Source organism: Poecilia formosa, unplaced genomic scaffold, assembly GCF_000485575.1.
Source record: "Poecilia formosa unplaced genomic scaffold, Poecilia_formosa-5.1.2 Scaffold130, whole genome shotgun sequence".
In the NCBI taxonomy this organism is placed as follows: Eukaryota; Metazoa; Chordata; class Actinopteri; order Cyprinodontiformes; family Poeciliidae; genus Poecilia; species Poecilia formosa.
Window position 1 is genome coordinate 160,506 of NW_006800069.1, and position 27,910 is coordinate 188,415.

Below are 27,910 nucleotides of genomic sequence, written 5' to 3' on the forward strand. Positions count from 1 at the left end.
ATACAGAAAAAATAAAATCAGAACAAATTGACAATTTTGGTTGCATGGTTTTCTTAAAATCTAAAAAATAAACCCAATATCACTGTGTTAATGCTTTTCAACAAGTGTCCAGAGTACAGTAGCTTGAACCTTTTTTGCATAACCATGAACCTAGTAATATGTGACAGAACAACACCAGTGCTAATCAGCTAATATTTGAGCCAGGTGTGCTGAAGGAGAGAGACAACTAGAAGTTGTAGGATACCGACCCTTGAGGCCTCGAGTTTGAGACCACTGTTTTAAAAATAGTGAAGTAATTGAAGATGCATATTTAGTTCTGAAGGGTTGCAATATTTGAACTAAACCCTTAAGATGTCAAATTTGATGTACTTGTATAAAAAAAAAAAAGACCACCTGAATTTACACTTCAAACGTACTGACTGATGAGTTGTTATGTTCTTCACTGCACAACTTCGGTTTGAGCCTGGACATGTTGAAGGAACAGGACTGAGTAAGGTTTCCTGTTCGTGATACAACACGTTCACGCAGGAAGCTGAAGTTTGGCTACTAATCCTTCAAAGAGTTGGAAAGTCCCTCAGATTAAACAAAAAATGTAAGAGCAGTGAAGTTTCGCAGGGTTGACTCTGCTGCCCTCTTGTGTCCTTTTTGACAAAGAGGCAGACGTATACAGATAAGAAGCAACATTGCTCAAAAACTTACTTTACTTTCTCATTTCGGACCTGAGTGCGTTTGATATAGAAATTAGCCGTACTTAAAATCAAATTGTCACTTATTCAGGTTGAAATTTCTATCTTAACCTTCAATAGCATCACCATAAGCGGCAAATCAAAGCCTACAAACAGTTTGTTCTATGACACATATATATGGATAATCTTTTAATCTGTTCGTTTTTCCTTTGATTAAGGCTAATATCTCGATCACGGAACGTGAAGCGTTTTTTTTTTTTTTTGTCTTTTGTGGTCAATGTTTGTTACATTTAATTATTGAATTGGCACAATTTTGACAAAAAATATGCGTAATGCATCAAGTTGGCTTGTGATTATTCTCTCCCACATTACTGTTCAAATGAAAAATTCGGATGTTTGGATTGTATCTCATATTATCTCTCGTTTGGCTCATCATCATTTTCCATATCCTTTTGAATTTTTTAAATGTTTTCAAAACATTCTGAACATTTCAGACAAAGACAAAAAATTACCTAAACTTTTGTGGGGCGGAAGGACCAAGTCATCTGGACCAGTTTGGATCTGTGAATTTCGTCACTTGTAACTTTTGACATATTAAAACCTGGACTGGATTATCCTGGCCAGGTTTCACAGAAAAACAATATAAAAAGATTAAAAAGCAATATATCACAGGTGTCAAACTCCAGTCCTGGAGGGCCGCTGTCCTGCAACTTTTAGATGTGCCTCTGCTGCACCACAGCTGAATATAATAATTAGGTCGTTAGCAAAGCTCTGGAGATCTGATCTACACAAGGAGGAGGTAATTAAGCCATTTCATTCTTGTGTTTTTGTACCTGTGGCACAATCTAAAAACTGCATGACAGCGGCCCTTGAGGACTGGAGTTTGAGACCCCTGCATTATATGATGTTGTAGCTTTATTTATCTGCATTTACACCTATAAATCCAGTAAAGTGGTCCCCTATTTTTACAGTGATTTTCAATGTGATCAGATCTATTTGTAATTTTTCTGTGAGCGACTCAAAAAGCATTTCAATCAATGAATCCGATAGAAAAACTCTTAATTTGTGACCTGGCAGACCCGACATAAAAGACACTATGTGCCACTAAATCAACATAGGGAAAAAAGCATGTATTACTGTCTTCCTATGCAGCTTAAAGTCAAAACTTTTGCAGATATTACAAACTAAAATGTTGGTTCTTTTTAAATTTAAGGAATGCTGTAAGACAATGGAATCGGGAATCAAGTGTGCAAGTACAAAATATTTTTCCATACCGACTTTATTGCCATGTTTTGTTCCAGACTTGGAAAAACACTGATGATAGATTTATACTTTTTAAATCTACTTTTCATCCATATTTGTAATATTCCAAAAATCTGATTGTGTACATTTTAATAGGCTCCATTTTACTGTGGTTTGTTGCAAATGAAGTAGTGGAATAGATATTTTTTCCCAATTTAATTTCAGCTTATGGTTTTACCAAAGTTCTTCTTTTCAAAATGTCCAGATATTTTTATATTTTTATTTATTTATTATTATTATTATTATTGTTACTATTATTACTTTCAAAACTTGTCTTGCGAAACGTGCTTGTTATTTCTCTTCAGGAAGAAGGCGTGGCCCCTCTGATGCCTGGCAACAATTTCTGTTGCTTTTGCCTGAAAATTAATAACTTCAGCCTTCAGATAGCGTTATAGCTCACTTCCTGACGTCACGTAGCAGCACTGACACACAGGAAGCTGATGCTGCTGTGGTAGGGCCTAACTACCTCAGGAAGCAGCACAAAACAAATCGATGTAAAAATTTAATTTATTCTAGAGTCGTCAAAGCAACCAAGCCCTCGGTTTTGTTTTTTTGCTCTATGCGCCGTGGTTTCTTTATCAAGCACACGGTATTTTGGGTACCTGGGGTTTAATGTGAAAACTCCAACCCACAGACCATCATCAGATTCCGAGCTGAGAGGTGTGGGTTGGTTCAGCGGCGGTGAGGATCGTGGCCTCGGTGACAGGAAACCAACTTTGGGGTCGATTTCTAGGTTTGATGAGCAACCTAGTTTATACACAGTTTCATTTTGACTACACTGACACTGTGAAGAGTCAAAAATATTATCATACTGGACGCTAGAATGGACGAGTGAGATTTTTATTTAATTTTTTTAAACCGCATACCTGAATCCCCAAACCATCCTACTTGTTGCCATCTTTACAGGATCAGTTTTGCACAAATATACGGCGGAACATACTTTGACTGACCACATACCGTAGCAAACGGATATAATAACCGTGAATTTTTGGTATTAAGAGGTGCATACCACACCGCGCCCATCTCTACTGTAAACATCCCTGGTCCAGCAAAAAGAGAATAATAAAAGCGTTCAACATTTTACTGATGACAATTTCCCCAGGACATCTTTATGACAAAAAGGGGAAACAAACACGTGACATTAAGGGAGATTTAGCTTACCTAGCAGACTCGGGAGTTCCAGCTCATTGTCGTCGCCGTAAGGCAGAAGTTTCCGTGAATGTATCAGTCTGAATCCCACGCCCCGCAGTGGCCATATTTGGTAAAGTGTTCAAAGCGTCTCCGGGCAGCAGTTTTAGGTCACTTCCCCTCTTCAAGGGTTCAGACCTCGGATAAAAAATAAATAAAAAGTTCAGACAGCGAGGTCATTGTGAGCTCATAGCTGCTGCCTTAGTTCTTCAGTTTTGCTGCATAAGGAATAACAACATCTTATGAGAGGCCCCATAGGCCAAAACCTACAAACTCTCTTACACGTACTAATCGTTTGAATGCAAGACTTTGATTTACAAAGAGTGTTCCAACAAAGCTTAAATATCCCCTCATATGATAGAATATCACACCAGAAGCAAGTTAGAAGTAAAAAGAAGTACACAGATTAAACCCGAGGAGCAATAAAAAGTAATTATTAATGCACATTGAAGCAAATATATTGTTGTAAACGGAAACAACCTCAATTTTTTCTGTAAACGTAAATCAGAAATGCATCTTACTTCTACATTAATCGGCTTTGTAATATTTCCTAGACTTTGCTACAGATTTTCTGGAGAAAATTCGTTGGATTTGACTCTATTTAACCAAGAAACACATCATGAATGCAGTGGCGTTCCTAAAGGTGGGAGCAGGGGGCCATGGCCACCCCTGGAAAAAATACTGACCACTCCAATGAATGAGTCATTCCTACATTTTGTTAGAATTTATCACCCCATCTATATGAGGGCTTTTAAAACTACAAATAAATGACATGTATGGAACCATATTAACTTTGGCCAAATATTTGTCGTACGATTTGTCATCACTGTGATGTTCATATTTTCTGAAATGCAATTTTCCCTTATCTGCTCAATAAATGTATATTGGAGAATTGTTCTGTTTGCCAGTACATTTCTTTTGCAATAAAAAGAAAGTGCAATATAACTTTCACAAGAAAAAATTTGGAATTTCATGTTTTATTGAAGAAAAGAGAATGATGGATGGATTGGGTATGATGAAGGGTCATCTGAGGAGACTTGTTGATGGAGGTTTGGGAGGAGGAGACCCTGTGTGGGATAAGGAAATAGTTGTTTGTTTGTTTGTTTGTTTTTTACATAGAAGCAACTTGAAACAAAAAATTTGTTTCTGAACACAAGAACTGAAATTTTTATTTTTATTTAATTCATTTTCTTTATTACATAATACATTAATGCACACCAGGTGTTGACTACCAGTTAAATTAGAGTAAACTGCAACAGTATGGAATATCACCATGCAACGTTAAAACTGGCAAAGCTGGTTTGTCCCTGCTTGTGAATCACAAAACAAAACGCAGAGAGACTGTAAAGAAAAGGCACCTTAATCCCGTCTTGAACTGTTTTGTGAAACGGATTAGAGATGACTCAAAACTGGATCGTGACAGCTAGTTCACCACAGACTTTCAGCTGCGGTGTATTCAGGAGACGAATTTCATGAGCTTCCAATCAGAAATATGTCAAGAACGCTCCCTGGAATCAGATTTTCAACCGGCAAAGTTTTAGATCTGGAGCAGACCCAAAGAGTGTGTTGGCAGCACGAAGCATGCTGGGATTGTCCTACATTGTATCATATTGTACTGTAGTTTGACCCACACCAGTGAGCAAATCAGTGTCTTGCAACTTGCAAATCCAACTTGCTACTTGGATGTAACATCAATTCCATATCCGAGCGATTTCTAAGACGAATCGAGTGTGTGTGTGTGTGTGTGTGTGTGTGTGTGTGTGTGTGTGTGTGTGTGCGTGCGTGCGTGCATGTGTGTGTGTGTGTCTTATTTGTACTTTGATGTATCTCATTGAAGCATTGTTACAAAAAAAAAGTGGACACAGTATCGGAAAAATGTACCTTCTCGGGTCTGATTGGATTAAAATGAGGGAAATACATTGTTATCATCTTGTAGTTATCTCCTTGATTTTCTCACTTACTGTTGGAATTTGCTCTTCTTCTGTATTTGGGTGTGACATCACTGCTAGATCCAAGGTCCAACCTTCAAGATAAATCTATAGAAAGCAGAAATTTCTCAAATGTCTGTTGTAAGGCGTCACAGATCTTTTAAAAGACTGTTGCAGAGGATGCAATCTTCTGCTGTCATCCATTGAGGTAGCAGCTCCAGATTCAGTTGCTTACACAAGCTGATAAAGAAGAGTGGCTCTGCTATGGGGACTGCTCTGGAACTTGTGGAGATGAAAGAAGAATGATTTGTAAAATAAAGAGCATTTGCTTCACAAGACTACAACAAAACTCCTTCCCATAGTCATCACAACCTATAATGATTCTATGATGAAACTTAGATAACGAGAGCTCCTCCTACACCTACTATTCCCAACAGCATTAAAAACGTATTTTTAGATTTTAACCACCAAAATGCACTGAAATCCGGCAATTCCAGACTTTCTTAGCTACAGATTGCAATTTTCCCACACGAGGTCGCTGTTTCAACTGTTTTTGTGCTCGTGATCCTTGAAGATATGCTGGTTGATCAGCAGTCAGGACAACAAGATAACAGAACAGCGGAGATCATTATTTTAAACAACGGGCACTGTATCGAGAGCGACGGATATCATAATTGCGTCTGGATTTCTCCTCTGCATTATCACGACAGGGAAACAAACCTTTGATTAAATCAGTGTTTTGATGAGAGAAGGGGAACCTGCTTGGGATTTGGAACTCCTCTGGAATAACGTCCAGCTATCCTCGCTAACATGCCTCTCTGCGTCTGAAATAGCAACAGAACGGGACCTCTGGATATACCTAGCAGCATATACACACACACCGAAGGAGTCCAGTGCGTATAGACAACCACGTATCCTAATGTTGCCAAAGCTATGCGGTGGTTTCGCTTTGCAGAGCTACCCGGTTAGCTAGCTAGCTCGTCGGCTCGTTGGTGCTGCTGCAAGCCGGGGACGCGGCGCTTAAGGTCGGCGTGCGCGCTAACGCCATGCCGGTGGTCGAAAGGGGCCTATTGGTAGTGGCAGTTCCCCTCAGCTAACGTCGGCTGGATGTAGCGGGCCCCCGAAAATTCTACGTATTAGATTAGTCGCAAGGGTATTTGTGCTTAAATTTGAAAATAGCCATGCGATACTACTGAAAACAAAATATATGGAGAGGATTAGTTAGATCGGAGCATCTGCTACAAGCTCCACATGTAAACAAGCCTGGCAAGTGTGTGGGAGAGAGTCTGTGGTTGAAGGTTAGCACTAAATATTCAAATTAATCCTTTGTTGTTATCTGTAGCACTTGTTCTAGGTGTTAAAGTTAAGCTCCAAGTGATTCCGTTAAGTTCAGTAATGGGCTTAAAAGTCGTGGATGTTGTTGATCTACAGCCCTGTCAGACATATCAGCCATTCATTCATGATTGATGACCCTTGAGGAAGCAGACTGTCTTTCATCCATTTCTACTACAGCGAAACCACAACGTTAAGTCACTAACACTTTCTGGATTATACAGGTTTTGTCATTATCAGGTAAATACGGGGAGCTTTTTTTGGGTGGGTGAGTTTGTTTCAACAGCACTTTATTTTTCAAGTCCCCACTGACCTCGCTGGAACTCCCTACAGTGCATGGGAACATGAGGGACTGTCTGTTTGATCTGAACCAGCATCCAAGTAGCTTCAAGGACTGATCAAGGCCCAACAGAGAGCCCCATTGTGTGGACTACGAACTGAACGGGGAAAGAGATGGTGATGATAAGAGTGGCCCAGTGACTGTGTTTGATCCCACACAAGGAAGCAGAGGAGTGCAGACATGAACCTCCGCCAGCCCACATCCACCCTGGACAGGTACGAGCCTGCCGTCCGCCATCCTCTACGTCTAGATGGGGTCCTGATGTTGGCATCTTATCTCGGGTGCCTTCCGTAAAAACGCAGTGCTCTCTTTTTATCAGACCGAAGTCCGGTTTGACTGTGGGAAGAACAGGTCAGACAGGTTGACTTTAGGGATGGTGAAACAGCCTCCTAGAAGAAGAGAGGCTACATTGTGTAGACATGCCGATAGTTTACCGCCTACTTTCATTCGCCTTCCCACCGCCTGTACCCTACACCCCCTTGTGCTGCCGTGGAGTTTGCCTTTCTAATGTCTTTCCATCACCCGCGCTGTGTTTCTGATCACCTTTGTCTTTATCATGTGTGTTTCCATGTCTCTCTCTCACTGTTCGCTGTTTTCCCCGGTGTGTTCTCACGCTTTCGTCCAATGCTTCCCACTACCTTCTTTGTGTGTCATGTGACAGCAAGGTGGCCAGTGAAAAACACACCCACCTGTTCAGGTAGGACTACTGCCCGGCAGTGATTGCTCGTGTTTGGGTGTGTGCAGACAATAGTGATGCCCACAGATTGTGCCATGAACGCATTTTTGTAAAAACAACACAAAAGTTGACTCTTCTACCAAGTCAAGTATATTAATCTTTAAATGTGCACAATTATGCATGAGATAGGTCAGACACAAGTAACTCCTGGGTGAATATTATCTTAGTCTACATTGGCGGTCTCCAGTACCACTCCTTGACATCTATTGTCCTCCACCTTTTTAAGCTCTGCTCTAAAACATCTCAATTGAATGGCTCAGTTGCATCTTCAGCATGCCATTAGGAACGGATAATTCCAGGTTAAGAGCCATTCATTTTATGGAGATATATTTGAACAGGGTTGGATCTAAAAGTTGCTGGACAGTAGCTTTTCCAGGCTGGAGTTGGAGACTACCGGTTTAGGTCATTTGAAAGAATGAAATTGTCTTTATTGGATCTTGTTGAGCTTCTAGGAAGCAGAGTAAATCGTTCTGAAAGCAAATGTGTCAATCTGACTCTGAGATTTTTACTTATTCTGAACACAAGAATAGACTAGAAACATCCAAATGTAAAGAAGTTGATTCTCACCTAGGATTTACCACTTTCTTCTCAACAGAAGAAGTAGTAGTGTTGTTCTTCCTTCATAGTATCGCTATCTGAATTCCACCTTGCAGGGATGTCTCAATTCAAAACCAGTTAATGGATCTATTTCATAATTAGTGTTTGAGTCGTTGACTTATATCAACTATTAGCAGAAGAATTACATGTTTTATCAGTATTGTGTCCCATTTCACGTGCTAACCATTGGCAGTCTGGTCATCACAGCGTCTGTTTTTCTGCACTATGACATATTTTGTCAAGGTACGATTTTTGGTAGGTTGATATTTTGGTCCTGCTGGCTGAAGCGTTAAGCTAGCACTAACATTTTTCATCCTCTGTTTTGATATGACTCTTTGATCTTTCGGCTTTCATTAGGGCTGCTGAATATCTCTCAAAATTACCTTCATCGTGACACCAGTGTGTGTGCAATAATAATGTCACAAAAGGCTGCTGTAATTGTTGGCTAATAGATTTTGTTATGAACTTGGATTTCACATTCCTTCTAGATTCCACACCTGACAAAAACGAGTCTCCCATATATGCTAACGATAACAGGGTTTTGGGAGCACACACGAGAAAGCTAAATAAATTACTGTAGCTAAAGGATGAAAATGTCAGGAAAATCTTTCTGAAATTGTTGAATAGTATTTCAGGTTGATTAGATCCACTATACTTACTTGTAACCAAGGATACTGTATCAAAAGGTGCCTAAAACAAAGCCTTCATCTAAGTGTTCACTGCATAAACACAAAGTATATTTGAAATAAAACAAACTTAAAATGAACTTTTCAGCAAGACATAGAGGCTTGTAAAAAAAGGCCAATGATTCCTTAATATTGATTAAAAAGTGCTACTAGACCCTCTGGCAGGTTATTACTTATAACCAGACATTTGTTCTCTTCTGCTCTGTGCCGGAAATCAGGTCGTTTTGTTAGTTTTCCACTGATTACGTGATTGGACATTGCACAGCTGCTGCTGCTTCCTACTGCCTTACGTCGGTCCCTTCAGAAAAATAAACACTGAAATCTCCCCCCTGTCCCTTCCTCGCCTCAGTCATTAAACATTAAGTAGTCCCAATAACACTTACAATATGCGGGGGAAGTGCACACAGTCTGCAGCCGTGTTTTGAAATGCTTTCTGTGAACCTTGACCCTTAAACATGAGTATACTCTGTTCATTCATCACCTTTAAACTGAAAGACCCGACTGCTCTCGAGTGTTTGCAATCTGGAGGAGGAAAGGGTCTGCCGATGGTTTGTAAAAGCTTTCCCTCTACTGGCCTGTTCGATTCTCCATGTTTGTTGTTCTGAATCTCTGTTCTCTGTTTATCTGTGTTTCCTTCTTTTCCGTCATGCTTCGCTTTCAGCCCTTTTGCTGCTTGGTGAGTTGTTTCGTGCCCGCTGTTTTCTTGTTGGTGTCCATCTTCAAAACTCATATGAGATCTTCTTTGTGTCGTATCTCTTCCTTCACTTTCTGCTTCTCATTACAAGGTTTACTTTGTGTTTTGTGGTTTGCTCCGGTCACTTCTCATTTGTCTCTTGTTTATCAGGTCTCATTACTTTCAGACTTCTTTCTTTTACTCTAAATTGATATAATTGTACGCTTAGATGCTCTTTTTTTGGTCTTTAAACTCAGGCTCAACAGTCTGACAGCTGGCGATTCGGAGCGCAGAGCCCCTGCCAGCCAACAGAGAGAGGTGACGATAGATGAGAGTTCAAGTAAGTACACACTGGCTACTCTGGCTCGTGAACGAACCCTTGGCTTTAGCGCCGTAGTTATTTTTGTCTGTCAAACTCAACCGTGACTTTCCCCTCCCGGCCAGGTCCTGGTCTGGTCCACAGGTGTGTGGTGGTGCAGAAGGACCAGCTCGGTTTCGGCTTCACTGTCTGCGGAGAGAGAGTCAAGCTAGTGCAGAACGTCCGACCAGGTGAGAATCATTTTAAGGATATCCTACTGCCACAGAATGAAGGGGAAGTTGGATTCACACCAACCACTGTTTAGTCTGGTGTAATCGAACCGGCATTTGTTTGTGCAGAAAGTCTGGTTCGTTTGGGGAGAACACGTAATCAAACTCTGACCCAAACCAAAACAGCTAACTCTAGTTTGCCTACAAAACTAGGACTCAGTTTTGTTGAAGTAAACTCTGGTGCACATTTGAATGCAAATGGACCAGAGACGGCTCCAAAAGCAGGAAACAGACTATAGTGCAAGGCATTCTGGGTCAATGGAACCAAAACAAACATGTGTCTAGCATCAGCTGGAGAATTGGCTCAGGGCCTTTTACCAAACACCAAAGGGAAATAATATAACCGCCAAAATCTGACACTACTCCATTTGGAAGTAGCGCTCATGTCTTCTTCTGATTCTTTTGTGTCGCTTCCTTCAGGGATTCTTGGTGCAGTGCCCCCGCAGGCGACGGGGAGAAACATGTTTTTCAAAGAGTTTGGTTCCATCAGCTGTGAAATCTTTGAATTTAAACAATAAAAAAAAAATAAGATTTTAGTTGTTGTTTTTTAGTTTGGGATATTTAAATGTCTTCCAGTTCCAGTGTTAAGTGTTCTTCACAAAATTAAAGGTTATTGATCTCTGAGAGGGCAAATTAGCACTATCATGCCATTATTAATGTGTTACTTGAAAATGGTCTGAAAACAGCAATACTATGGTTTACTGGGACAATTTATCATCACAACAGGTCTATATTCTCTGCCTTGTTTTGGTCTATCTCATAAAATGAATTGGCATTGATTCTTTTGCCAGGTGTACAGCTTCCTACAGAGAAAAACAAAACACACTCATCTTTAGCGTTCTTCCCATTTATGTACCTTGACATCATATTGATTTGGAGGACAACATCATTTGTGATTGAAAGTTGCTTTTCACCTATAGAATTTCAAAGATTGATTGAGAGTAAAAACAAAGATAGCCTAGCTAATGCACTTATTGTGTAGTTTCTCAATGAGTCAGTTTTAGAGTCTTGTGCTTTCAGTTTCGCTTAATTAGTTCAGCTCGATTCAGAGAAGCAGAGAGCAGTGATTTGACAAGGAAGTCAAATCACAAGTCTCACCTCACCTTTCTCCTTTCTCTGTTATCGACCTGCTGGCTTTCGCACAAGTTTTGTTAGGCAACAAAGTCCACTGCTTGGGGTTGTTGTTCCAGCTCTGAGCTCTACTGCCTCCGTCTGGAGGGAAGAAAATAAAATACAGAGGGAGTAACTGCAGACATCCAGCCAACTTCACCAAGCCCAAGCCAGAGACAAAACGGATCGATTTCTAGTACATAAAGCTGCATCAAGTAGGGAGACAGAGTCTGGGCCAAGCAAAAATAATTAAAAAAAGGAAGTATGATCATAATTATTTAAAGTTTGGATATTCATGGGATGGATCTGAAGACTCTCCAGTGCCACAGCGTTGTCAAGGTTATTTCTCGAACACTTTGAAAACCCCAGTTCCACGCCATTAAAGTCGCTTTCACACTAGAGCTGCTTTAAACGAACCAAAGTATTGACCCAACATGCACCCTGGTGCAGTTGGCTTACAGTGGAAAACAAAACACATTGATATTCAGAGAAACCAAACAGAGGATGTGATGCCTCTCATAGGTACGGCTGACACACATAACTAGGATCTGAAAACGTTTAAATCCTGGCAACGGCTCCATCTGCATCAGAGCACACTGCCTGGCTTACTGATGCTACTGGGCAGTGGGTTGTTACAGCACCCCCAAATGGACAGGTGGTGTAACTGCACAATGCTGTCCTGAAAGTAGGGGTGAGCCATATGAACTGTAACAATCCCAACAATACCGACAGTTTTGGATGGTTTTGAACATCGTGAATAGGAATTTATTGTTAAAGCTATAAATCTAAATTGTTATCACTAAATTTACCACGATCAGTGATAAACAATATGATAAATGCCCAGCTCTAACTGAAAGTTTCGTTTACTTCCAAAACTTCAATGTGAAAGTGAACCAAAACAAAGACGCACCTAGTAAATCTTGACTAACACTGCGAGACACATGATGTACCGTTTCCTTACGAACAATAAGCCACATGCGAATGCAAATTATGGTCATTTCATTTGGATCCCACAGTCTTTTTACTCTCTGCACGGTCCAGTGGACTATGTGTGTGGTTATGGAAACTGATGGTCTGACAGGACAACCTCACCGCTACCCAGTTTTCCGACCATGACATTTGCTATGCTAAGACCGCAAGAGGGTTAAATAAGCTGTATAGTTGTTTTTTTTTTCTCGTCATAATCAGCCCTCATTTGACCTACGACCTTCTGTAGTTTCCATTCATTTCTTGACTTGCATGCCTGATCTCCATCCTAGGTGGCGCTGCAGTCAAAGCCGGGGTACATGAGGGGGACCGGATCATTAAGGTTTGCATTTTTCCATCTGAAACTTGTTTATTTTTTTTAATCTGGAAGTTGGTGTTTTGAGATTTCTTCCTTTGTGTTAACTTTGCCTCTCAGGTGAACGGTTCATCTGTCTCCACCATGACTCACCAGGAAGTGGTAAAGCTCATAAAATGTGAGTTTGACGAGCTCCGCCAGATCAGTGTTTGTAGCCTCAGGTTTTATTAAAGCTGTCCCGTTTTTCTGCAGCCGGACCGTACGTCGCCCTGACACTACAAGGACCGCCCCCGTCCGCCACCTCCGTGCCCTTGGAGCCCCTCCCTTCAGACCCTACGCCCAATCAGAGGTCTTCCCTGGCTGGGGAGGGTCTACCCCCTCCGCCTCCGCCCTTACCCTCCGGACTGGGCAGCACCCCATCCCAAAGAATCACTGGACCCAAACCGCTACAGGTGACTGGAAAACCTTTAAAAGTTGTTTTTGAATTACATTTGTTGGCTAAAAAAAGTTTTTCAAACAATTTTTTTTCTCTCTCTCTAAAAATGGTTAAACGTTTTTGTAGGATCCAGAAGTGCAAAAACATGCAAGTCAGATACTCAGGAAAATGTTGGAGCAGGAAGAGGCTGAACTCCAGGTGGGAATTCTGATGCAGAAAAAGACATTTGTTTGTTTAAAAGTCACAACATTTGCTCCATTAAGCTGCTTGTTTCTGCAGGTCCTGATGGAGGAGTGGTTGAAGAACCCGTCGCCGTCGCTGGACGAGCGCATCGAGAGCGCCAAGAGGAGAGCTCACCAAGTCAGAGTCAAGATTCAGAATCAGGTCAGCAGAAAAAGAAGCAGCAAAGAAATAAAAAAAAAAAGAAAAGTTTAAGTAACAAGTGATACCAGGATGGGATGGCTAACATCTTAGGATGATTACTTTGTTTTCTTTTCTTCTTCTATCGTTTTCCTCCTCAGGAGGGAACGGGATCAGAATCTGTCACAAACTACATCCAAGCAGGAGAAGGTTTGTCTGCTTTTAAATGATTAAATCAATTAAAAATTAAAATAAAACATCAATTTAAAAAAGAAATTATACCAAGTTTTATTTCCCATTTTAATAGATTTATTTCATTTCAGAAAATTTTAGATTAGTACGAGAGGATCAGGAAATTATAAGATCTTGTATCTTCCTCAAATTTTTGTTTGATGGATTTTTTTTTTCTCTCTTTTTATTTACAATGGCCCTAATGCGCCATGTTAGGGACACAGATGCTTGCCACACTTTTCAGATTTTCACAAAGAGAGATGTCTTTGGACGCTGTTTTTACTTCCTTATCAAAGCACCAGTTTGTGTCGCGGGAATACGTTGAAGTTCACATGGTTCTAACATGACAAGTTCTGGTTTAAGAAATGCGAGGATGTTTTTGCAACGCACCTCAGAGTCATTGTAAAAGTGTTTTTTGTTGTTGTTTTTGCAGGAAGTTGTTACAGATCTTCCTGTTCTTTCACAGGACGGCTGTCGATGGACTCCAGTGAAGGAGACTTGGAGGTAACACGCTGTTGCTGTGTGTGTGTGTTTGTGCATGTGAATGTGAATGTCCACTCATCCCGTTCCACTCATCCTGGCTCCCCCTTCCCCTCCCGTTGCCCCCAGGCCTTTGAGAGTCCCAGTTCCTCCCCCTCATTGTCCTTCAGGACCCCCTATCACCGACGCCAGAACTCGGACACATACACCCTGTCTGACACGGTGAGACAGACACACATTTGCTTCCATTTTTTTCTCTCTCTCTGTCATTCATTTACTCATTCATTATTTATTTGTTTTTGCGACAATTGTTGCTTTGTTATTTTACCGAAACAGGAACGTCGTCACGCACTCCGTTTGCAACACTTTGATTCACTCGGCTTTTAAAAAAAAAAAAAATCTCAATGTCACAAAGGGGGAAAAAAAAAAAGATGTTGGTTTTGTTTCAGCCTGTTTAGGCTTGGCGTTTTCTGCCTGAACACAATTAATAAATAAAAACAACTCTTGATCCGTTTCAGACTGAAGAATTAAACTAATTGTTCTTCCATCTGATTCTGTCGTAGGGTGTCAAAGCCCAGATCATCAGCCCCGAGGATGAAGATGAAGAAGGTGATGGCTATGCCTTTAATGAGGTGTGTGTGTGTTTTTTTTTCTGTTTAATTTCCCCCAAATCACTTGACTGCTTTTCATCCTGACTTTGTTTCATTTGAACCCGTTCACAGATGGACGGTCCCTTCCAGGACATCGAGTTGTTGAAGTCACGGCCGGCACACATGACGGTGTTCATGAGATACGTCTTCACCCAGCTGCTGGACCCAAACCCTCTGGTCAGTTCAGAGCTAAACAGATTTGCTCTAATGAGCTAATTTTATATATATATATATATATATATATATATATATATATATATGAGACACTGTCTGGTTTTCTTGATGCTAAAAAGATTGAAATTTGAGTCAGGAATATATGTTGCTTTCTGAATACACATAAACAGTGATTTCAATTTTTTTTTTCTGCTTTAGTCCCGGAGCCAACATCTGTTTTATTCTTTAAGACGTCAGAAGTAGAGGAAGGTGCATAAAAGGGCAAAAAAGTGATAACGTTACATTTGGAACAGGTCGCCTTGGAGACAAAGTACAGAACAGAAATCCAAGACAAAAGTAGCAAGGTCTCCAGCATTTGACTCCCCCACTCAACTCCTTCAGACTAGCCAGCAGCAATTAGCAAACCCCTGGTGTTACTGGACATCTGCTGAGCTCATTAATGGAGCTACTTCTCAGTGAAACGCTGATAAAAGTGTTGTTAAAGGGTTAATGGAGGAGCCACGTTGTGATGACTTCCTGAGGGCGGAGTTTCAGAAAGAGTAGAAATTTTTAAAGAGACAGAGGCCCAATTTCAAAGTAAAATTACAAAGTAAAATTTCTTACAAGTCATATTTGATATATGTAGCATTTTTTGAAACAACTGAAGTTAGCATAGTTACTTTATTGTGCCTTAAAATGGCACTATGTGCCTGGAAAACACATCATCCAAACTGGGACTTAGTTTCTTACATTCACGTCTTCTCCCCTCCACAGCTGTTCTACCTGTCTGTAGAGGCGTATTTAGGCTCCGCCCCTAAAGACGCCCGTGCACTCGCGCCTCAGATCTGCTCCCACTTCCTGGATCCTGATGCTGTACGTATCCATGCAACAACTGATGTTTTCACTGTGATAATACATGTGTTTTGCAGAGATTGACAATAGTAATGTTTTTTGGGGTTTTTTTTTGTAAAATGTGAAAATAAATACATTATTACAATTTTAACCATAATGTTACACCTTCAGTGCGCCAACTCATTGGAACATTTTTTTTACAGCCTTTGAAGATCAAAGTGCGCGAGGAATTTCTAACAGAAATAGGTAACAGGAGGCTTCATTAATAATGTGATATAACACCAGTTATTTTTTCGTGCATCCTTTTATATTCTATCATTAATGTTTGTATTAATGTCAGAGAACCGCCTTCACGCCCAGGAGGACATCCGAGGGCCTCTGTCCGAGCTGCAGCAGCAGGTTCTGCCAGACATCCAGGATCAGATTCAAGACTACAGGTGTGTCATTTAAGGATGCTGCAGTCCAAAACTCAACACCGTTTTCCATCCAAGATGTCTGTTCTGACTGAGTTTGAGCTCTACAAGGTGTTTGTTTTTGTGTTTTTATCACAGCTGCCGTGTGGTCGCTGATCTTGACCCAAACTTGACCCTTAATAAAAAATGTTCAGCCAGAGAAAGAGCAGGTGCAAAAACGCAGGACGGTGCAAGTCTGAGTCTGAAGGCTTTTAGTTTAGTCTAAGGATATGAATTTAAACCCTGCAGATTCTGATGTGGGACTCTGGCTTTGAACTCTGTTTAGTTCAGCTGTAGTTACATTTAAACCTTTGTAAAAATTCAGAGAAATGCAACAGTAACAGTAACCATTCATGCCAACTTTAACAAAGATGAAAAAAATAAATTAATTCTACTTTTCAACCTCCAACTCTCTTCCTTCTCTAATGAAGCAAAAAAGCTAGCTAATGATAGATAGATAGATAGATAGATAGATAGATAGATAGATAGATAGATAGATTTTAAATCTTAAATTTCATTCCAGGTGGCTTTAAAACGATCTTATAAAGTCATAGCTGCGTCTTACTGAAACCAGCAGACTCTCTGCCTCAGTTGCTTTTGTAACTGGATCTTAAGGTTTGTGTGTATCGCTCATTTACTGAGTGTTGTAAAACCACTATATGTATAGGATTTTCTGCTTTCTGTTTCCTGGTAAAAAAACCTCTTACTTTATAGCTTTTTTTTTTTTTTTTGTAACCTGTTGAGTTTGTGTTCGTGTCTCCTGACAGGAACAAGCAGATGATTGGTCTGGGCTCTCTGTTTGGGGAAGGAGACCTGCGTCAGCTGGATGGAGACCCCCTGAAGGAGAAGCAGGTGGTGGACAGACAGGTCGCCGCTCTCTGGGAGATTCTGTGAGTCATGAAGCTGCCTTCATGAATGGAAGTCGTAAAAGGGTAGTCCGTAGTTTTCCTCTTTGATTGGCTCACTTTGACTTTAGGAAATTAGGAAAGTCTCTTTCCCTTTAAAGAGAGAGAGAGGGAAAAAAAAAAAGCTTTTCTCTTAGGAACTGAAACTGATTTTCTGTCTCTATAGTAGGTCCACCTGCTCAGGTGTTTATAGAGTCCTATAAAATAGTTAATCACAAAGCAGCAGCAGCAAAACGAGCGTAACAAAGGTCGTTGCTCCAGATGTAAAGGCTGGAAACCATGTGACACTTGCGCTTTCGGCTTTTTCCACACACCGTCAGATTCTCTGTCACATGACTGAGACGGCAGGGCTTCCGTTTCTAACGCCTGTGGATGTAGCTAAACCGCTGCAGATCCAATCGGCAAACTATTTTTTGTCTGTTTTTTTTCCCGTTCCAGATCAAAGGATGAAGAGGACAGAAGGTAAAAGCGCGTTTATCGGCTATTCGACACTTTAGCAGCTCTCTGTTTCTTCGTTGGCCTCATCGCGTCGGCTCTCTCTCCTTCACTGCAGCTCCCCTCTGGCCTCAGCTGTCCTCCTCTACCTGCGGCACTCCGGCATCAAGCTCAGAGACTCCAAGGTCTTCCTCGGCCTGAGCACGGAGAAGGACAAGTGGCTGGCTTTTTTAAAACCCAAAAAGGTAAAGACAAGGCGGGACTCTTATCTGCGCCGGTTAAAAAAAAATAAATAAATAAATAAGTAGATACATAAGCGTCTGATTTGAGAAAAGCAGTCGCTGCTGCACATGTAGTTCATCTTTAACAGAGGAAGCGAGTTTTTTCTTGTTTTTATAGCTTGTAATATCCCAGGAACCAAATCCGCCCCCGAACTTTAATGGACGTTTTAACTTGAAAACCTTGATAACTGGCTTCCAATAAGCGCTGAACTCTGCTCTCAGTCAGCAGAGAGTTTATGTACGCTGCAGAAACACCAGATCTCTCCACGGATCTTTGGTCTAGTTTCTACTTCAAATATCTTAGAACGCTTAAAATAAGATGAAACTAATTTTAAAGTAACTTTTTAGCACAATGTAGAAGTTTGTTTTAAGTCAATAATCCCTGAATATTGATGAAGAAGTCTTAGTTGGTGGATTATTTCACATAAAACATGAAATAAGTGATATAAGTCCATCTTGGGGCAAAAATGCAGCTTAAAAAAATTGCAACTTTTTGAAAAAAAAAAAAAGATGCTATAAAATCAATAGTTTTAGTTCTGCAACATCCTGGAAGGACTGGATGGTGATTAGCACAAATTATCATTATATTTTCAAAATCATGCGTTTTCTATAACATGTACAAAACAAAATTAAATCAGTTTAGTGTTCTAGTTACCACCTGAAAGTTTCACTTCCTGTTTAGGTCTGAATAAACAGCTTGAACAACCGATATGTCTAGATACCAAATAGTTTTCTCTCAAATTGCTTTTTCAATCGCTGGTTGTGTAAATAAGTGAGTCTTCCTCCTGCAGTCACAGCATCCACAACGAAGAGTGTTAAAGTAGGCATGACTCAGGGCTTTCTCATGGTGCGTTCACTGCCCGGAAAAAGGTTGGAGTTTATTAGAGTATCAGTTTAATATTAAACCGTAAACAATATAAACCTGTTTTAATTTTATCTGTGAACACCAACGCACTTTGCAACTTGTTTTCCGCCATGTTTTCTAGAATCCTCTTGGAATATCAGCTGTTTTTGTCACCTTTATTCATTTTAACATCAACTAACACTAATGTGAAACTTGATACATTAGATTGCATCAAGTTGATTATGTTTTTTTCAGTGTTTACACTCAAGAAAGAAGGAAAAAACAAATCCTACACCGGAGATTTTGGCGTTTTAGCACATATTTTAAGCGAACGGATGTAGAAAACGAAACTTACGTTTACAATTGTTTTGTCTTTCTGCAGCCGAGCAGCGTGAAGAAAGAGAAAGATGGAGAGGATAAGAAGAGAAACCCCATCCTGAAGTACATCGGCAAACCCCGGAGCACATCTCAGTCCAGTAAAGAAACACACACACACTCACACACACACAGTTTTAAACAAAAATGAACCTCAAATAAATACTAGATCCTCTATTTACAGCAAAAGATTCAATAAAATGATTCTATGACATTTATTTCATACAGAAAAGCAACAGATTATATATATATATATATATATATATATATGTAGACAAATAATACATTAACTTATACAGTTTGTTTTCCTAAAACTGAAAATATTTTTCATAAAACCAATTTTTGTCTTGAAAAGTGATGTAGCCTTCTTTCAGTCAGCTGACCTGGCAGTGTGCAGCCACGGGTTGCTGTGCTGATCTGTGTTCTATAAAGTTTTCATATCTTGTTATAGTTTTGTTATTTACAATAACTTGTGATAGAAAACACCCTGAAACTCTCCCTTTCACTGTTCATTTCCAATCATAATAATTTCATTTTGGTTTTTGTTCACCATGTTGTTTTGCTTTCTTTTTTTTTTTTCTAATAATTATTAATTGACTCGTGATTTAATTGTTTCTTTTTCGGCTCATTTTTGGTTTTGTAGCATTCCACGTCCCGTTGTCACCCACAGAAGGTACATTATTATGTTTTTTTGTCCTCCTCTTTATTATTTCACTTTTGCTTTTTCAATTAAAAATCTGCTCTTCATCAGTTGATTATGAGGTGGCACTTGCTGCAGACTTAGTTCCAGCCCTACTTTCTGTCTTTTTGTTGTTGTTCTTGTCGTCGTACTGAACCGAGATGTGTTTTTATCAGTGCGTCCCGGCAGCGTGAAGAACATCATTCAGCAGTTCGAGAACCACACAGAGCTTCCAGGAGAGGAGGACGGGGATGGTGTGGACCCCCAGAGGCTGTCCTCCAGCAGCTTGGGAGAAGAAGGCATGGACAGGTGACTGTAGCCAAAATTAACTACCTAAAATTAAGGCACTAACATGTATTGAATCCTTGAAAATAAATGTTAGTCACAGGTCTTAAATTTTGTCATGGGAGGCTACTTATTTATTTCATTTTTTTCCCATCGAACTTTTCTGTCAGGCAAAAGGTTTGAGTCACAAACGTCTCCATTCCATTGTGTGACTCCAGGCTACCAGCAGCTATCTGCTAATGTACCTTTGCTAGCTTAAATTTTGTAGTGGCAGGACTATTTGATCTAGCCTGTTTTTTTCCTTCCTCACGGGACTTTCCTGTCAGGTAAAAGTTTGAGTCGCATGCAAACATTTTCATTGTATTGTGACTCAAGGCAGTCAGGCTTGAGCCAGCTAGCCTTAGAGTTTTGAGTTTTTGTGAACCTTGATGTTAATGCAGCAGAATTCCCCCACCATCATATTTTTTCTGTTTAAATTTCATTCAAGATGGCATTACAAAGGTCTTAATTTTAACTTGCTGAAACCGGCACGTACCTTGACGTTTCCCGGTTTTGTCTCGCAGCCACATGGTCTCGGTGCGTTTGGGGCGCAGCGGGTCGTTGAAGGCTCAGGGCGAGGACCGCCGGCGGGGCACCATCTCCAGCGGGGACTCGGTGCCCCGCTCTCGCAGCGATGTGGACATGGAGGACTGCGAGGAGAGGGAGCAACCGGGCCTCCGTCTGCTCCAGCACAGCGCCTCGTCGTCCGCGTCCAGCAGCTCCGCTCGGTAAGGATTCTCGCTGTCAGACTTCTTCTGTGTTTTTTTTTTGTTTTGTTTTTTTTCCCCGTTTGCAGCTCTGAGTCCAGGGGTCTCGCTCAACAGCCGCTCACATTCCCCTGATCTGGGTAGCTTCTTCCTCACGGCATCTCTATTTCCACTCTCCCACACTCAGGTCTCTTGAGAACCCTACACCCCCATTCACCCCTCGGTCCAGACGCAGGTGAGTCAGGATTAACGAAGGATCACCCAGAGTGAGGGAAATAGGAGCCCAGAGGCAGAAATGGGGACATTTTTTGTTCATAATATCCATCATGGCTTTAAAATAAAATAACTTAGGCTGACTCTGGAAATATGAGTTATTTCGAATAATTGTTTTTCTGTTCTTCTCTTCATCCACGTTGTTTTCTTGTTGTTCCTCCACTGTCTGTTCCTGCCCCCCCTTTTCTCGGACCCCATCTTGATTTTCCTACAGGAGTGTGGACTCGCAGCTGGCCCTGCTGCCAGACGCCGCCGTGCTGGAGGACGAGGTGTCTGACGGGCAGAACTGGAGGGACACGGTTCCCCCTGAGCTCCTGGCGACCCTCAGCCCCAAGGAAGTGGAGCGGCAAGCCGTCATTTACGGTACGGTTGGCATTCACCGAGATCTGTGACAAAAAAGACGTGCGGTCAGGAATTTATTTGTCATCTTTGACTTCCCTTTGTTTCAATCAGAGCTGTTCACCACTGAGGTGTCCCACCTTCGGACCTTACGTGTTCTTGACAAGGTTTTTTACCGGAAGATGAGATCTGTGCTGAACTCGGAGGAGCTGGCCTGCATCTTCCCAAACCTGCCTCAGGTCTACGAACTCCACGGTCAGTCCGGGTGCCAGCGTGTGGTCAGGCTACAAGGCTAGAGTTTGGAAGATGTTTTCTATGGAACACAAAGACCTCGTGAAGTCACGGTTTTACTATTTTGGAACTACAAAATTATCTATAGGACTTACAAATCACTGTCAAGGTACAGTCTGCTATAGATGTTATGAAGTCTGGTTAAAATAACTCGTCCACCTATGATGTTTCTGCTGGAGAGCTTTCATCAGCTGCTCCTACGTGCTAAAATAATTAAATGCTATGTTGCTCTGACCAAAAATGCATTGCTTCATATTTTTTTACACATGAATACACATATGCGACTACTGTAAGATGTGTTGCTTCTTCTAATAGTTTTCATCAGAAGCAGTTTGCTGAGGCGCTAGGCTAACGTTAGCACGCATACTTTCTGTTTTGATAGGACTCATCGATAATCGTTTGCGGTTAAGACAACGTACAGAAAACGTTCTTCTCCACTTAATAATCTCAGTGCTTGGCCTCGAACATCGTAACATGTAATTGCTAGTGTTTCAGCTGCTCTCTGAACAGATCTTCGCTACATCTAGAGACGTCTGTGGAGCCATTTTTGTTTATTTCATACTGCATTTCTGCCCCGGTGTTGATTTATTATTTTTTTTTTCTATGTAGCGAGTCTTTGTGAGGAGATGAAGAAGCGAAGGGAGAGCCCCATTGTTCAGCACATCGGAGACGTCATGCTGGCCAAGGTGAGCCACTCCTGCTGTGTTTACCAAACTCTGCTGGACTAAGATGGAGTATTTCAGTAACAAACACTCCAAGTATGTTTAGCAATGCAGGTTTAGCATCATTTTTCTCTTTCAAAAGTCAACAGCTAGTTATGGTCTGTTTGAAATGCCAGGGGATTTTAAATAAGAATCTGCTGGTCTTTTTCCTTTTTACCTTCCTAACCCTCGTTGTTGTTTTTCAGGTTGAAGGCGCAGCTGGAAACGAGTTTCAGGAGCAGGCGTCGCAGCTGTGCTGCCAGCAGACTCAGGCTCTGGAGCTCATCAAGAACAAAAAACGGAAAGACCAACGCTTCGCCCAAATCATCCAGGTCCGCACGCTCACCGACTCCAGAACAACTGAAAAAAGAAAATGTCTGCCTTGTCTTTTTAACATATCTGGTTTGACATTTTATAAAACTAAAACTTTCAGCATCCTTGGGGCTTTTAAAGTGAGATGCAAAGAGTTGCTGTTTTGCAAATCTTCTCTCATCAGACCTGTCTTTACCCCCAAACATAATTCAATGCTGCTAAGTCCCATCAAAACAGAAAACATAAAAAAAGACATCGGTTTTCTTTCGCTGACGTTTTGCTGACATGTCTCCGGCTCAGGAGTGTGAGGCGAGTCCTCAGTGTCGGAGGCTGCAGCTCAAAGACCTGCTGGTGTCCGAGATGCTGAGACTCACCAAGTATCCTCTGCTGCTCGACAAGATCATCAAATACACAGAGGGTGAGGGAGCAGGAGACTGACAGGAAACGATCTGTGACTCTACAAGGAGCCGAAAACAGTCGTACTTGAGTTTGATTTCACGATATAATTACTTAATTTCCTGATGGTTTTCTTGCGATAAAGAGTTAGTTTACCTGCGGTTTTATGAAGATAACGACTTAATTTACCTAAGTTTTTCTTGAAAAAGCTAATGAGTACACTCAGCTTCCATTGAAACCTGCTCATATCTGTTTTGTTTTGTTTTGTTTTTTTTGTTTTTTTATTTCTGCAGGCGGCTCATCGGACCTCCCGTCGCTGCAGCGCGCCCAGGCTTGTTGCCGAGGCATCCTGAAGGCGGTCAACGAGGACGTGAGGGAGACGGAGCACCGGCAGCGCCTCAGTCAGTACCAGCGCCGGCTGGACGCCGCGCCTCAGTTCAAGGTGGGGCCAAACATTTCTAATTTACCCTGCTGGTAGCGTCCTCTATTCATCAAACACCGTTTTAAAACGTCTTCTTTCCTCACAGAGTCTGGACCTCACCACAAAGAGAATGATTCACGAAGGTCCTCTCGTCTGGAAGATCGGCAAAGACAAGCAGATAGGTCGGTATTCCTCCCGCCGATCGGCTAACGTCGGCCCTGGTGTCCGTTTCATCTCGTGTCTGCGCTCGTTCCTCAGAGATCCAAGCGCTGCTGCTGTCGGACTGCCTGGTCTTCCTCCAGAAAGGCCCTGACGACCGGCTGCTGCTGCGCTACCCGTCCCGGTGGATGGGAGGAGGAGGAGGAGTCATCACGGACACCAAGACCTCCTTCAGTCCCGTGGTGAAGCTGGACTCGCTGCTTGTCCGCTCCGTAGCTACAGGTACGGTCTTTGCTGAAGTTTGGACATCCTTGTCTTTTTTCTGTTATTTTTTTATTTTTTATTTTTTTCAATAAAATGACGACTTTTGGGTACTTTTTTTTTTTTTCTAGACAAAAAAGCTCTGTACATCATCAGCACCAAAGAGACGCAGATTTACGAGCTGGCGGCGGGGTCGCCGTCTGAGAAAGACACGTAAGTGGATTTCTTCTGCGACAGACGGACGAACATTCTTCTACTGTTCACCTTTAGAAGTCACATTCTGCTTCACTCTGTCCGGATGGTTTGCTAACTTTTCTGCTATTTGATTCACAGCTGGAAGGATTTACTTGAAAAGACCATTAAAACTTCATCTCCACAGAGCAATCACGGATCACTTCCTGTATCGTGAGTATATATATGTAGAGAATAAGAAACAAGGAGAAGAAAAGTTCCTAGTCTTAGTTAAATCACATGCATATGTATTCATTCAGTATGTTTTGTTTTTCCAGTTCTCCCAGCCTACGCAGCAGTTCACCAGCCTTAACTGAAGGTAAAACACCATGAGCAACGGGAAAAAAGGATTAGCGCCACAAATTCTGTGATTTTAATTGCAAAAAAAATCCCAGAAGCAATTCTGAAATCCTGCAGGGACCGATGGCTGTGAAAAGATGTTCAGTATTAATTCATTTTAAGAAATGAGTATTGAATGCAGAGACAGCTATTTATTAATATTTGAAAAGTTGAATAGGTTTAATCTATACATACTGGCACAACTGACCCTTGAGAACATTCCTGGTCTTGATAGGACCCAAAAATGAAAACGAGTTTGACCACAACACTTTGTGGACACTTTGTCTGCACCAATGAAGGATAACTCACCTCAGCTTGCCAAATGCATAAAATGGCTCCGACAGGAGGACTGGCTGGCCTATTTTCTGGCTATTTCAGCTAATAACTAATTGACCGCACTGGGTCACTCAGAGACTCTATATCGGGTATCAACCTTCCAACCCAACATGGTCTTTAAGTTTGAACAATTCAAACTGGTTGGCAGCTACAGTTCAGACTACGTTTGCTTCTAGGGACAAAAACCACAGAAAAAGTTAACATTAAAATGCTAAATTTTTAGATTTCTTTTGTTTCTAATCCACCAGTCCACCCTGCAGAGGAGCAGTCGGAGTTTATTGGGAGCCACGCCTCCGCTGACGACGACATGCTGGGTGACCATCTCACCGACCAACCTGAAGCCAACAGCTGTGATGAGGACCAGGCAGTGGGCGTGGCAGAAGCTGCTCTGCACGACGGTGGGGAGAAATCGGAACGCAACGGAGTCAAAAAGCAGCATTTTTGGAGGATGTTGGACTTACTGTTGTTTCTCCTCCAGTGGAAACGCTGCGGAGGCTCATATTGCCGGACGAGGACCGGAGGAGCCACGATACGGACGACACCCCCACCAACACCATGAGCAACGGGAACGCCGACGGACGACGGCAAGACTCCCTGGAGACCGTCCTGGACCTCTGCATGAGCGAGCCGGAGCCCGGGCAGCCGGAGGCTCCGCCCCCAGAAAGCAGGCAGCCCAGCGCCAAGGTGGTGCGGAGAGGTAAACGGATTGCAGGGAAGACGAGCGGTCGACTCCAATCTCTCACTTGCTGATGATGATCAAACCGAAGACGACGTTTGTCTTTGGATTCTGGGTGTCTTTGCATGTTTCCTTTCGACTTGTGATTATAATTTTCTTTCTCTCTGTTTTTTTATCTCATTTGCTTGCAACAAAAAAAAAAAACAAACACAAAAAATGCTTCTTTTTCCTCCCCCTTCTTTCACCCTTTCACACACTTTTCCTTCACACACATCTATCCTCTGCGTAGCTGTGGTTGCGGGTGCTCCTCCTCCTCCTCCTCCTCCTCCTCATTCTTCTTCTGCCCCTGATGGCACCGCCAGCGATGTTAGCCTCCCCTCCGATCTGTCGTCGCAGTCTAGAGGCGAGGCCGACACGCAGGGTAATGGAGACTGAACCTGTTGACATGAGACCACTCTCAAATCAACCTTTGATTCGGGCGACGGCTTTCGAGCTAAAGCCGCTTTTCCACTCTCTTAGGGAACGTCTTCTACCTGGTGATGCCGTTAGACCAAGGAGAGAGCGTCACTGACGACCTCCCCGACCCTCCTACGCCCACCGCCAGCTACTTCCCTCAACCTCCACAGGAAGTGATGTCATCACAGACTCAACTGGAGGAGGTGGAGGAAGAAGAAGAAGAAGAAGAAGAAGAAGTGGTCGCGGCCTGCTGCCCGGAGTTCATCCAATCAGTGACAGAAACTATGCAAATGGAAGTAGAGTTAGAGGAAGACGATAATGACAATGATGGTGAAGAGGATGATGAAACGGGCCCGCCTCCAGCTGCACAACAGAGTCACGTGATCAGAAACGCGGATGAGATTTTTCTCACCATCGAGGGCTTGATGAGGAAGTTGCACAAGCTGAAGGTGAGTTTTGTGTCTTCTGTTGCCCCTGTGGAGGAACCAAGACGATCAGGTTCAAACGGCAACATTCAGAAGTATTAAAAACGCTCAAGCTTTTCCACTTTATCTCACGTTACCACCAGAACATTATGAATTCAACTGGTTAGGTTGAACACATTCACTGATTAAGCCTTTTGTTGAAGAAACATTGTTTTTCTGCCTCTGCCTTAATTTAAAATTCATCCAAATTGATGAAATATGATTTTCATAATCTCAGTATAGAAAATGTTGAGACTGTGTTGAAATTATAGAAAAATAAATTACATTTTTGTACATTTACTTTGTGATTTTTAGCTTGACATAAACATTTTAGGGCAGGATCAGAGACGTGTTTAACATTTCAAGCCTTACATGAGTTTTAAACTGGACAAATTCTTGTTACGGGATGCATAAAATTAATTTTTTACAGATTTTCCTCGTCAGTTGCAATTGAATTCAGAGTAATATAACAAATGTTGCTGTAGGGATTTTAGTTAGCAAAACAAAAGCTGGAAAACTTGACCTCATAATATTTACAGCTAAATATATCTCATGCAGTTCTATTGTATTTACAATAAATACCAGTCATATAACAGTTGAGTTGAAAATGTATGAAAAATGTTGCAGTCTGAAAGTTCTTTAATTCCAACTTCCTCCCGCCATGTTGAATTCCGTCTTCTCCGCTTAATGGATGAATGTGATTCTGTTTAGATTTTGGGTTTGTTTACAGAAGTGCACTTAAGAACAGCTCCTAATGTTTGCGTCGAGTATTGATGTTCGATTCCTTTGCAGGAAATCGAGAAGGCCCATCACAAGCTGCTAGAATCTCTCAGAGATCCCGCCCTCAGTCAGGAGTCAGAGGACCAGGCGTGCCGCTCGGCAACCGTCTCCAGGACGCCGTCCATGGACCGCAGTTCAGGAGACGGTTCGTGAGTGCCGTTATTTAGATGTTTGGTCTTTTATTTTTGTTTTTAAACTTATTGCTTTGGATCCTAATCATATTTTTTTTATTTTTTATTTTTTTGTATTTTTTTTTTTGTGGTTGTGTTTGCACCTTAACAGGTAAGGAGGGAAACCCGGGAGATCCCAGAATCCTCTCAACCGGATTCTGAGTGGATTTGCTCGCTGTCGGCTGATCTCCACACGCGTCTGTAGGTTGAACACTAATAAGTCCCGCGGATCTAAACGCACATCTCATTTTACGATGGGAGACTGCACGATGGAGATAGATTATTATTTTTTAAGGATGGAAGTCTGGAGAGAGAAAAAGAGGCAGGAAAAAAAAACAGGTAGCAGAAGAAGGGTGAAGAAGGAAGTTTGAAGAACATGAAGTTTTTTGGGGGAGAAAAAAATGACCAAGTTGGATTCTTGTGAAGGAAAAAAGAAACCCAAGACTTTTTACGTTGTGTTTTGTAGAGCTGGTTGAAGAAGCGGAGCAGAGAAGTGTCGAAATGTTAATGTAAGGAAATGTTCCTAGGGACCCGTCACCCCAGCACTTTACCCATAATGCATCTCTCCCCCCAAACCCAGCGCTCCCCCTGTCGCGTTCGGACCCTACCGGGGAGCAGACGACAGTACGTTTCACGGCCGAAGGACTGTGTCTGATTAATTCAGGTCATTTTTTTTTTTTTAATTGCACTGCG

General features: G+C 41.8%; 2 protein-coding genes across 11 annotated transcripts in view; one reads left to right on the forward strand and one right to left on the reverse strand.

Moving 5' to 3' along the window:
- LOC103144602 (myeloid-associated differentiation marker homolog) overlaps positions 1 to 3,243 on the reverse strand; it is a 6,725-nt gene extending 3,482 nt beyond the window's left edge. The window contains exon 1 of one of the 2 annotated variants that reach the window (XM_007561664.2): positions 3,150 to 3,243. The gene's annotated coding sequence lies outside the window, so the exon portion shown is untranslated. Of the gene's footprint in view, positions 1 to 1,198; positions 1,300 to 3,149 lie in introns of those variants that run through there. The other variant, XM_016676212.1, reaches the window with a different exon arrangement.
- Positions 3,244 to 5,647: 2,404 nt separating this feature from the next.
- On the forward strand, positions 5,648 to 27,569 carry arhgef11 (Rho guanine nucleotide exchange factor (GEF) 11). 9 transcript variants are annotated; one of them, XM_007561666.2, is made up of 43 exons: positions 5,649 to 6,676; positions 6,770 to 6,991; positions 9,457 to 9,471; positions 9,726 to 9,808; positions 9,913 to 10,017; positions 12,426 to 12,475; positions 12,569 to 12,626; positions 12,701 to 12,900; positions 13,011 to 13,082; positions 13,164 to 13,268; positions 13,406 to 13,454; positions 13,909 to 13,979; positions 14,085 to 14,177; positions 14,519 to 14,587; positions 14,678 to 14,782; positions 15,533 to 15,631; positions 15,814 to 15,856; positions 15,951 to 16,047; positions 16,830 to 16,952; positions 17,406 to 17,429; positions 17,521 to 17,647; positions 18,910 to 19,003; positions 19,546 to 19,575; positions 19,758 to 19,890; positions 20,430 to 20,633; positions 20,800 to 20,847; positions 21,100 to 21,248; positions 21,339 to 21,479; positions 22,125 to 22,201; positions 22,423 to 22,548; positions 22,829 to 22,946; positions 23,218 to 23,366; positions 23,452 to 23,527; positions 23,604 to 23,786; positions 23,897 to 23,978; positions 24,099 to 24,170; positions 24,275 to 24,315; positions 24,920 to 25,069; positions 25,150 to 25,368; positions 25,637 to 25,768; positions 25,867 to 26,252; positions 27,060 to 27,192; positions 27,330 to 27,569. In XM_007561666.2, the coding sequence occupies exons 2-43, from the start codon at positions 6,957 to 6,959 to the stop codon at positions 27,377 to 27,379; spliced, it is 4,416 nt and encodes a 1,471-aa protein (XP_007561728.1). In that variant the 5' UTR covers positions 5,649 to 6,676; positions 6,770 to 6,956; the 3' UTR covers positions 27,380 to 27,569. The 9 variants fall into 9 exon arrangements, with proteins under 9 accessions (XP_007561734.1, XP_007561728.1, XP_007561731.1 ...); XM_007561669.2 differs by having other exon boundaries at positions 5,649 to 6,991; positions 13,942 to 13,979; XM_007561672.2 differs by lacking the exon at positions 25,637 to 25,768 and having other exon boundaries at positions 5,648 to 6,991.
- Positions 27,570 to 27,910: the final 341 nt, after the last annotated feature.

Excerpts from the sequence above, each read along its gene's own strand:
- arhgef11 (XM_007561666.2), top strand. The coding sequence starts at position 6,957 with ATGAACCTCCGCCAGCCCACATCCACCCTGGACAG. Across the intron at positions 20,634-20,799 it reads GCGTCCAGCAGCTCCGCTCG|GTCTCTTGAGAACCCTACAC; the intron begins GTAAGGATTCTC and ends TCCCACACTCAG. Across the intron at positions 26,253-27,059 it reads GGAAGTTGCACAAGCTGAAG|GAAATCGAGAAGGCCCATCA; the intron begins GTGAGTTTTGTG and ends ATTCCTTTGCAG.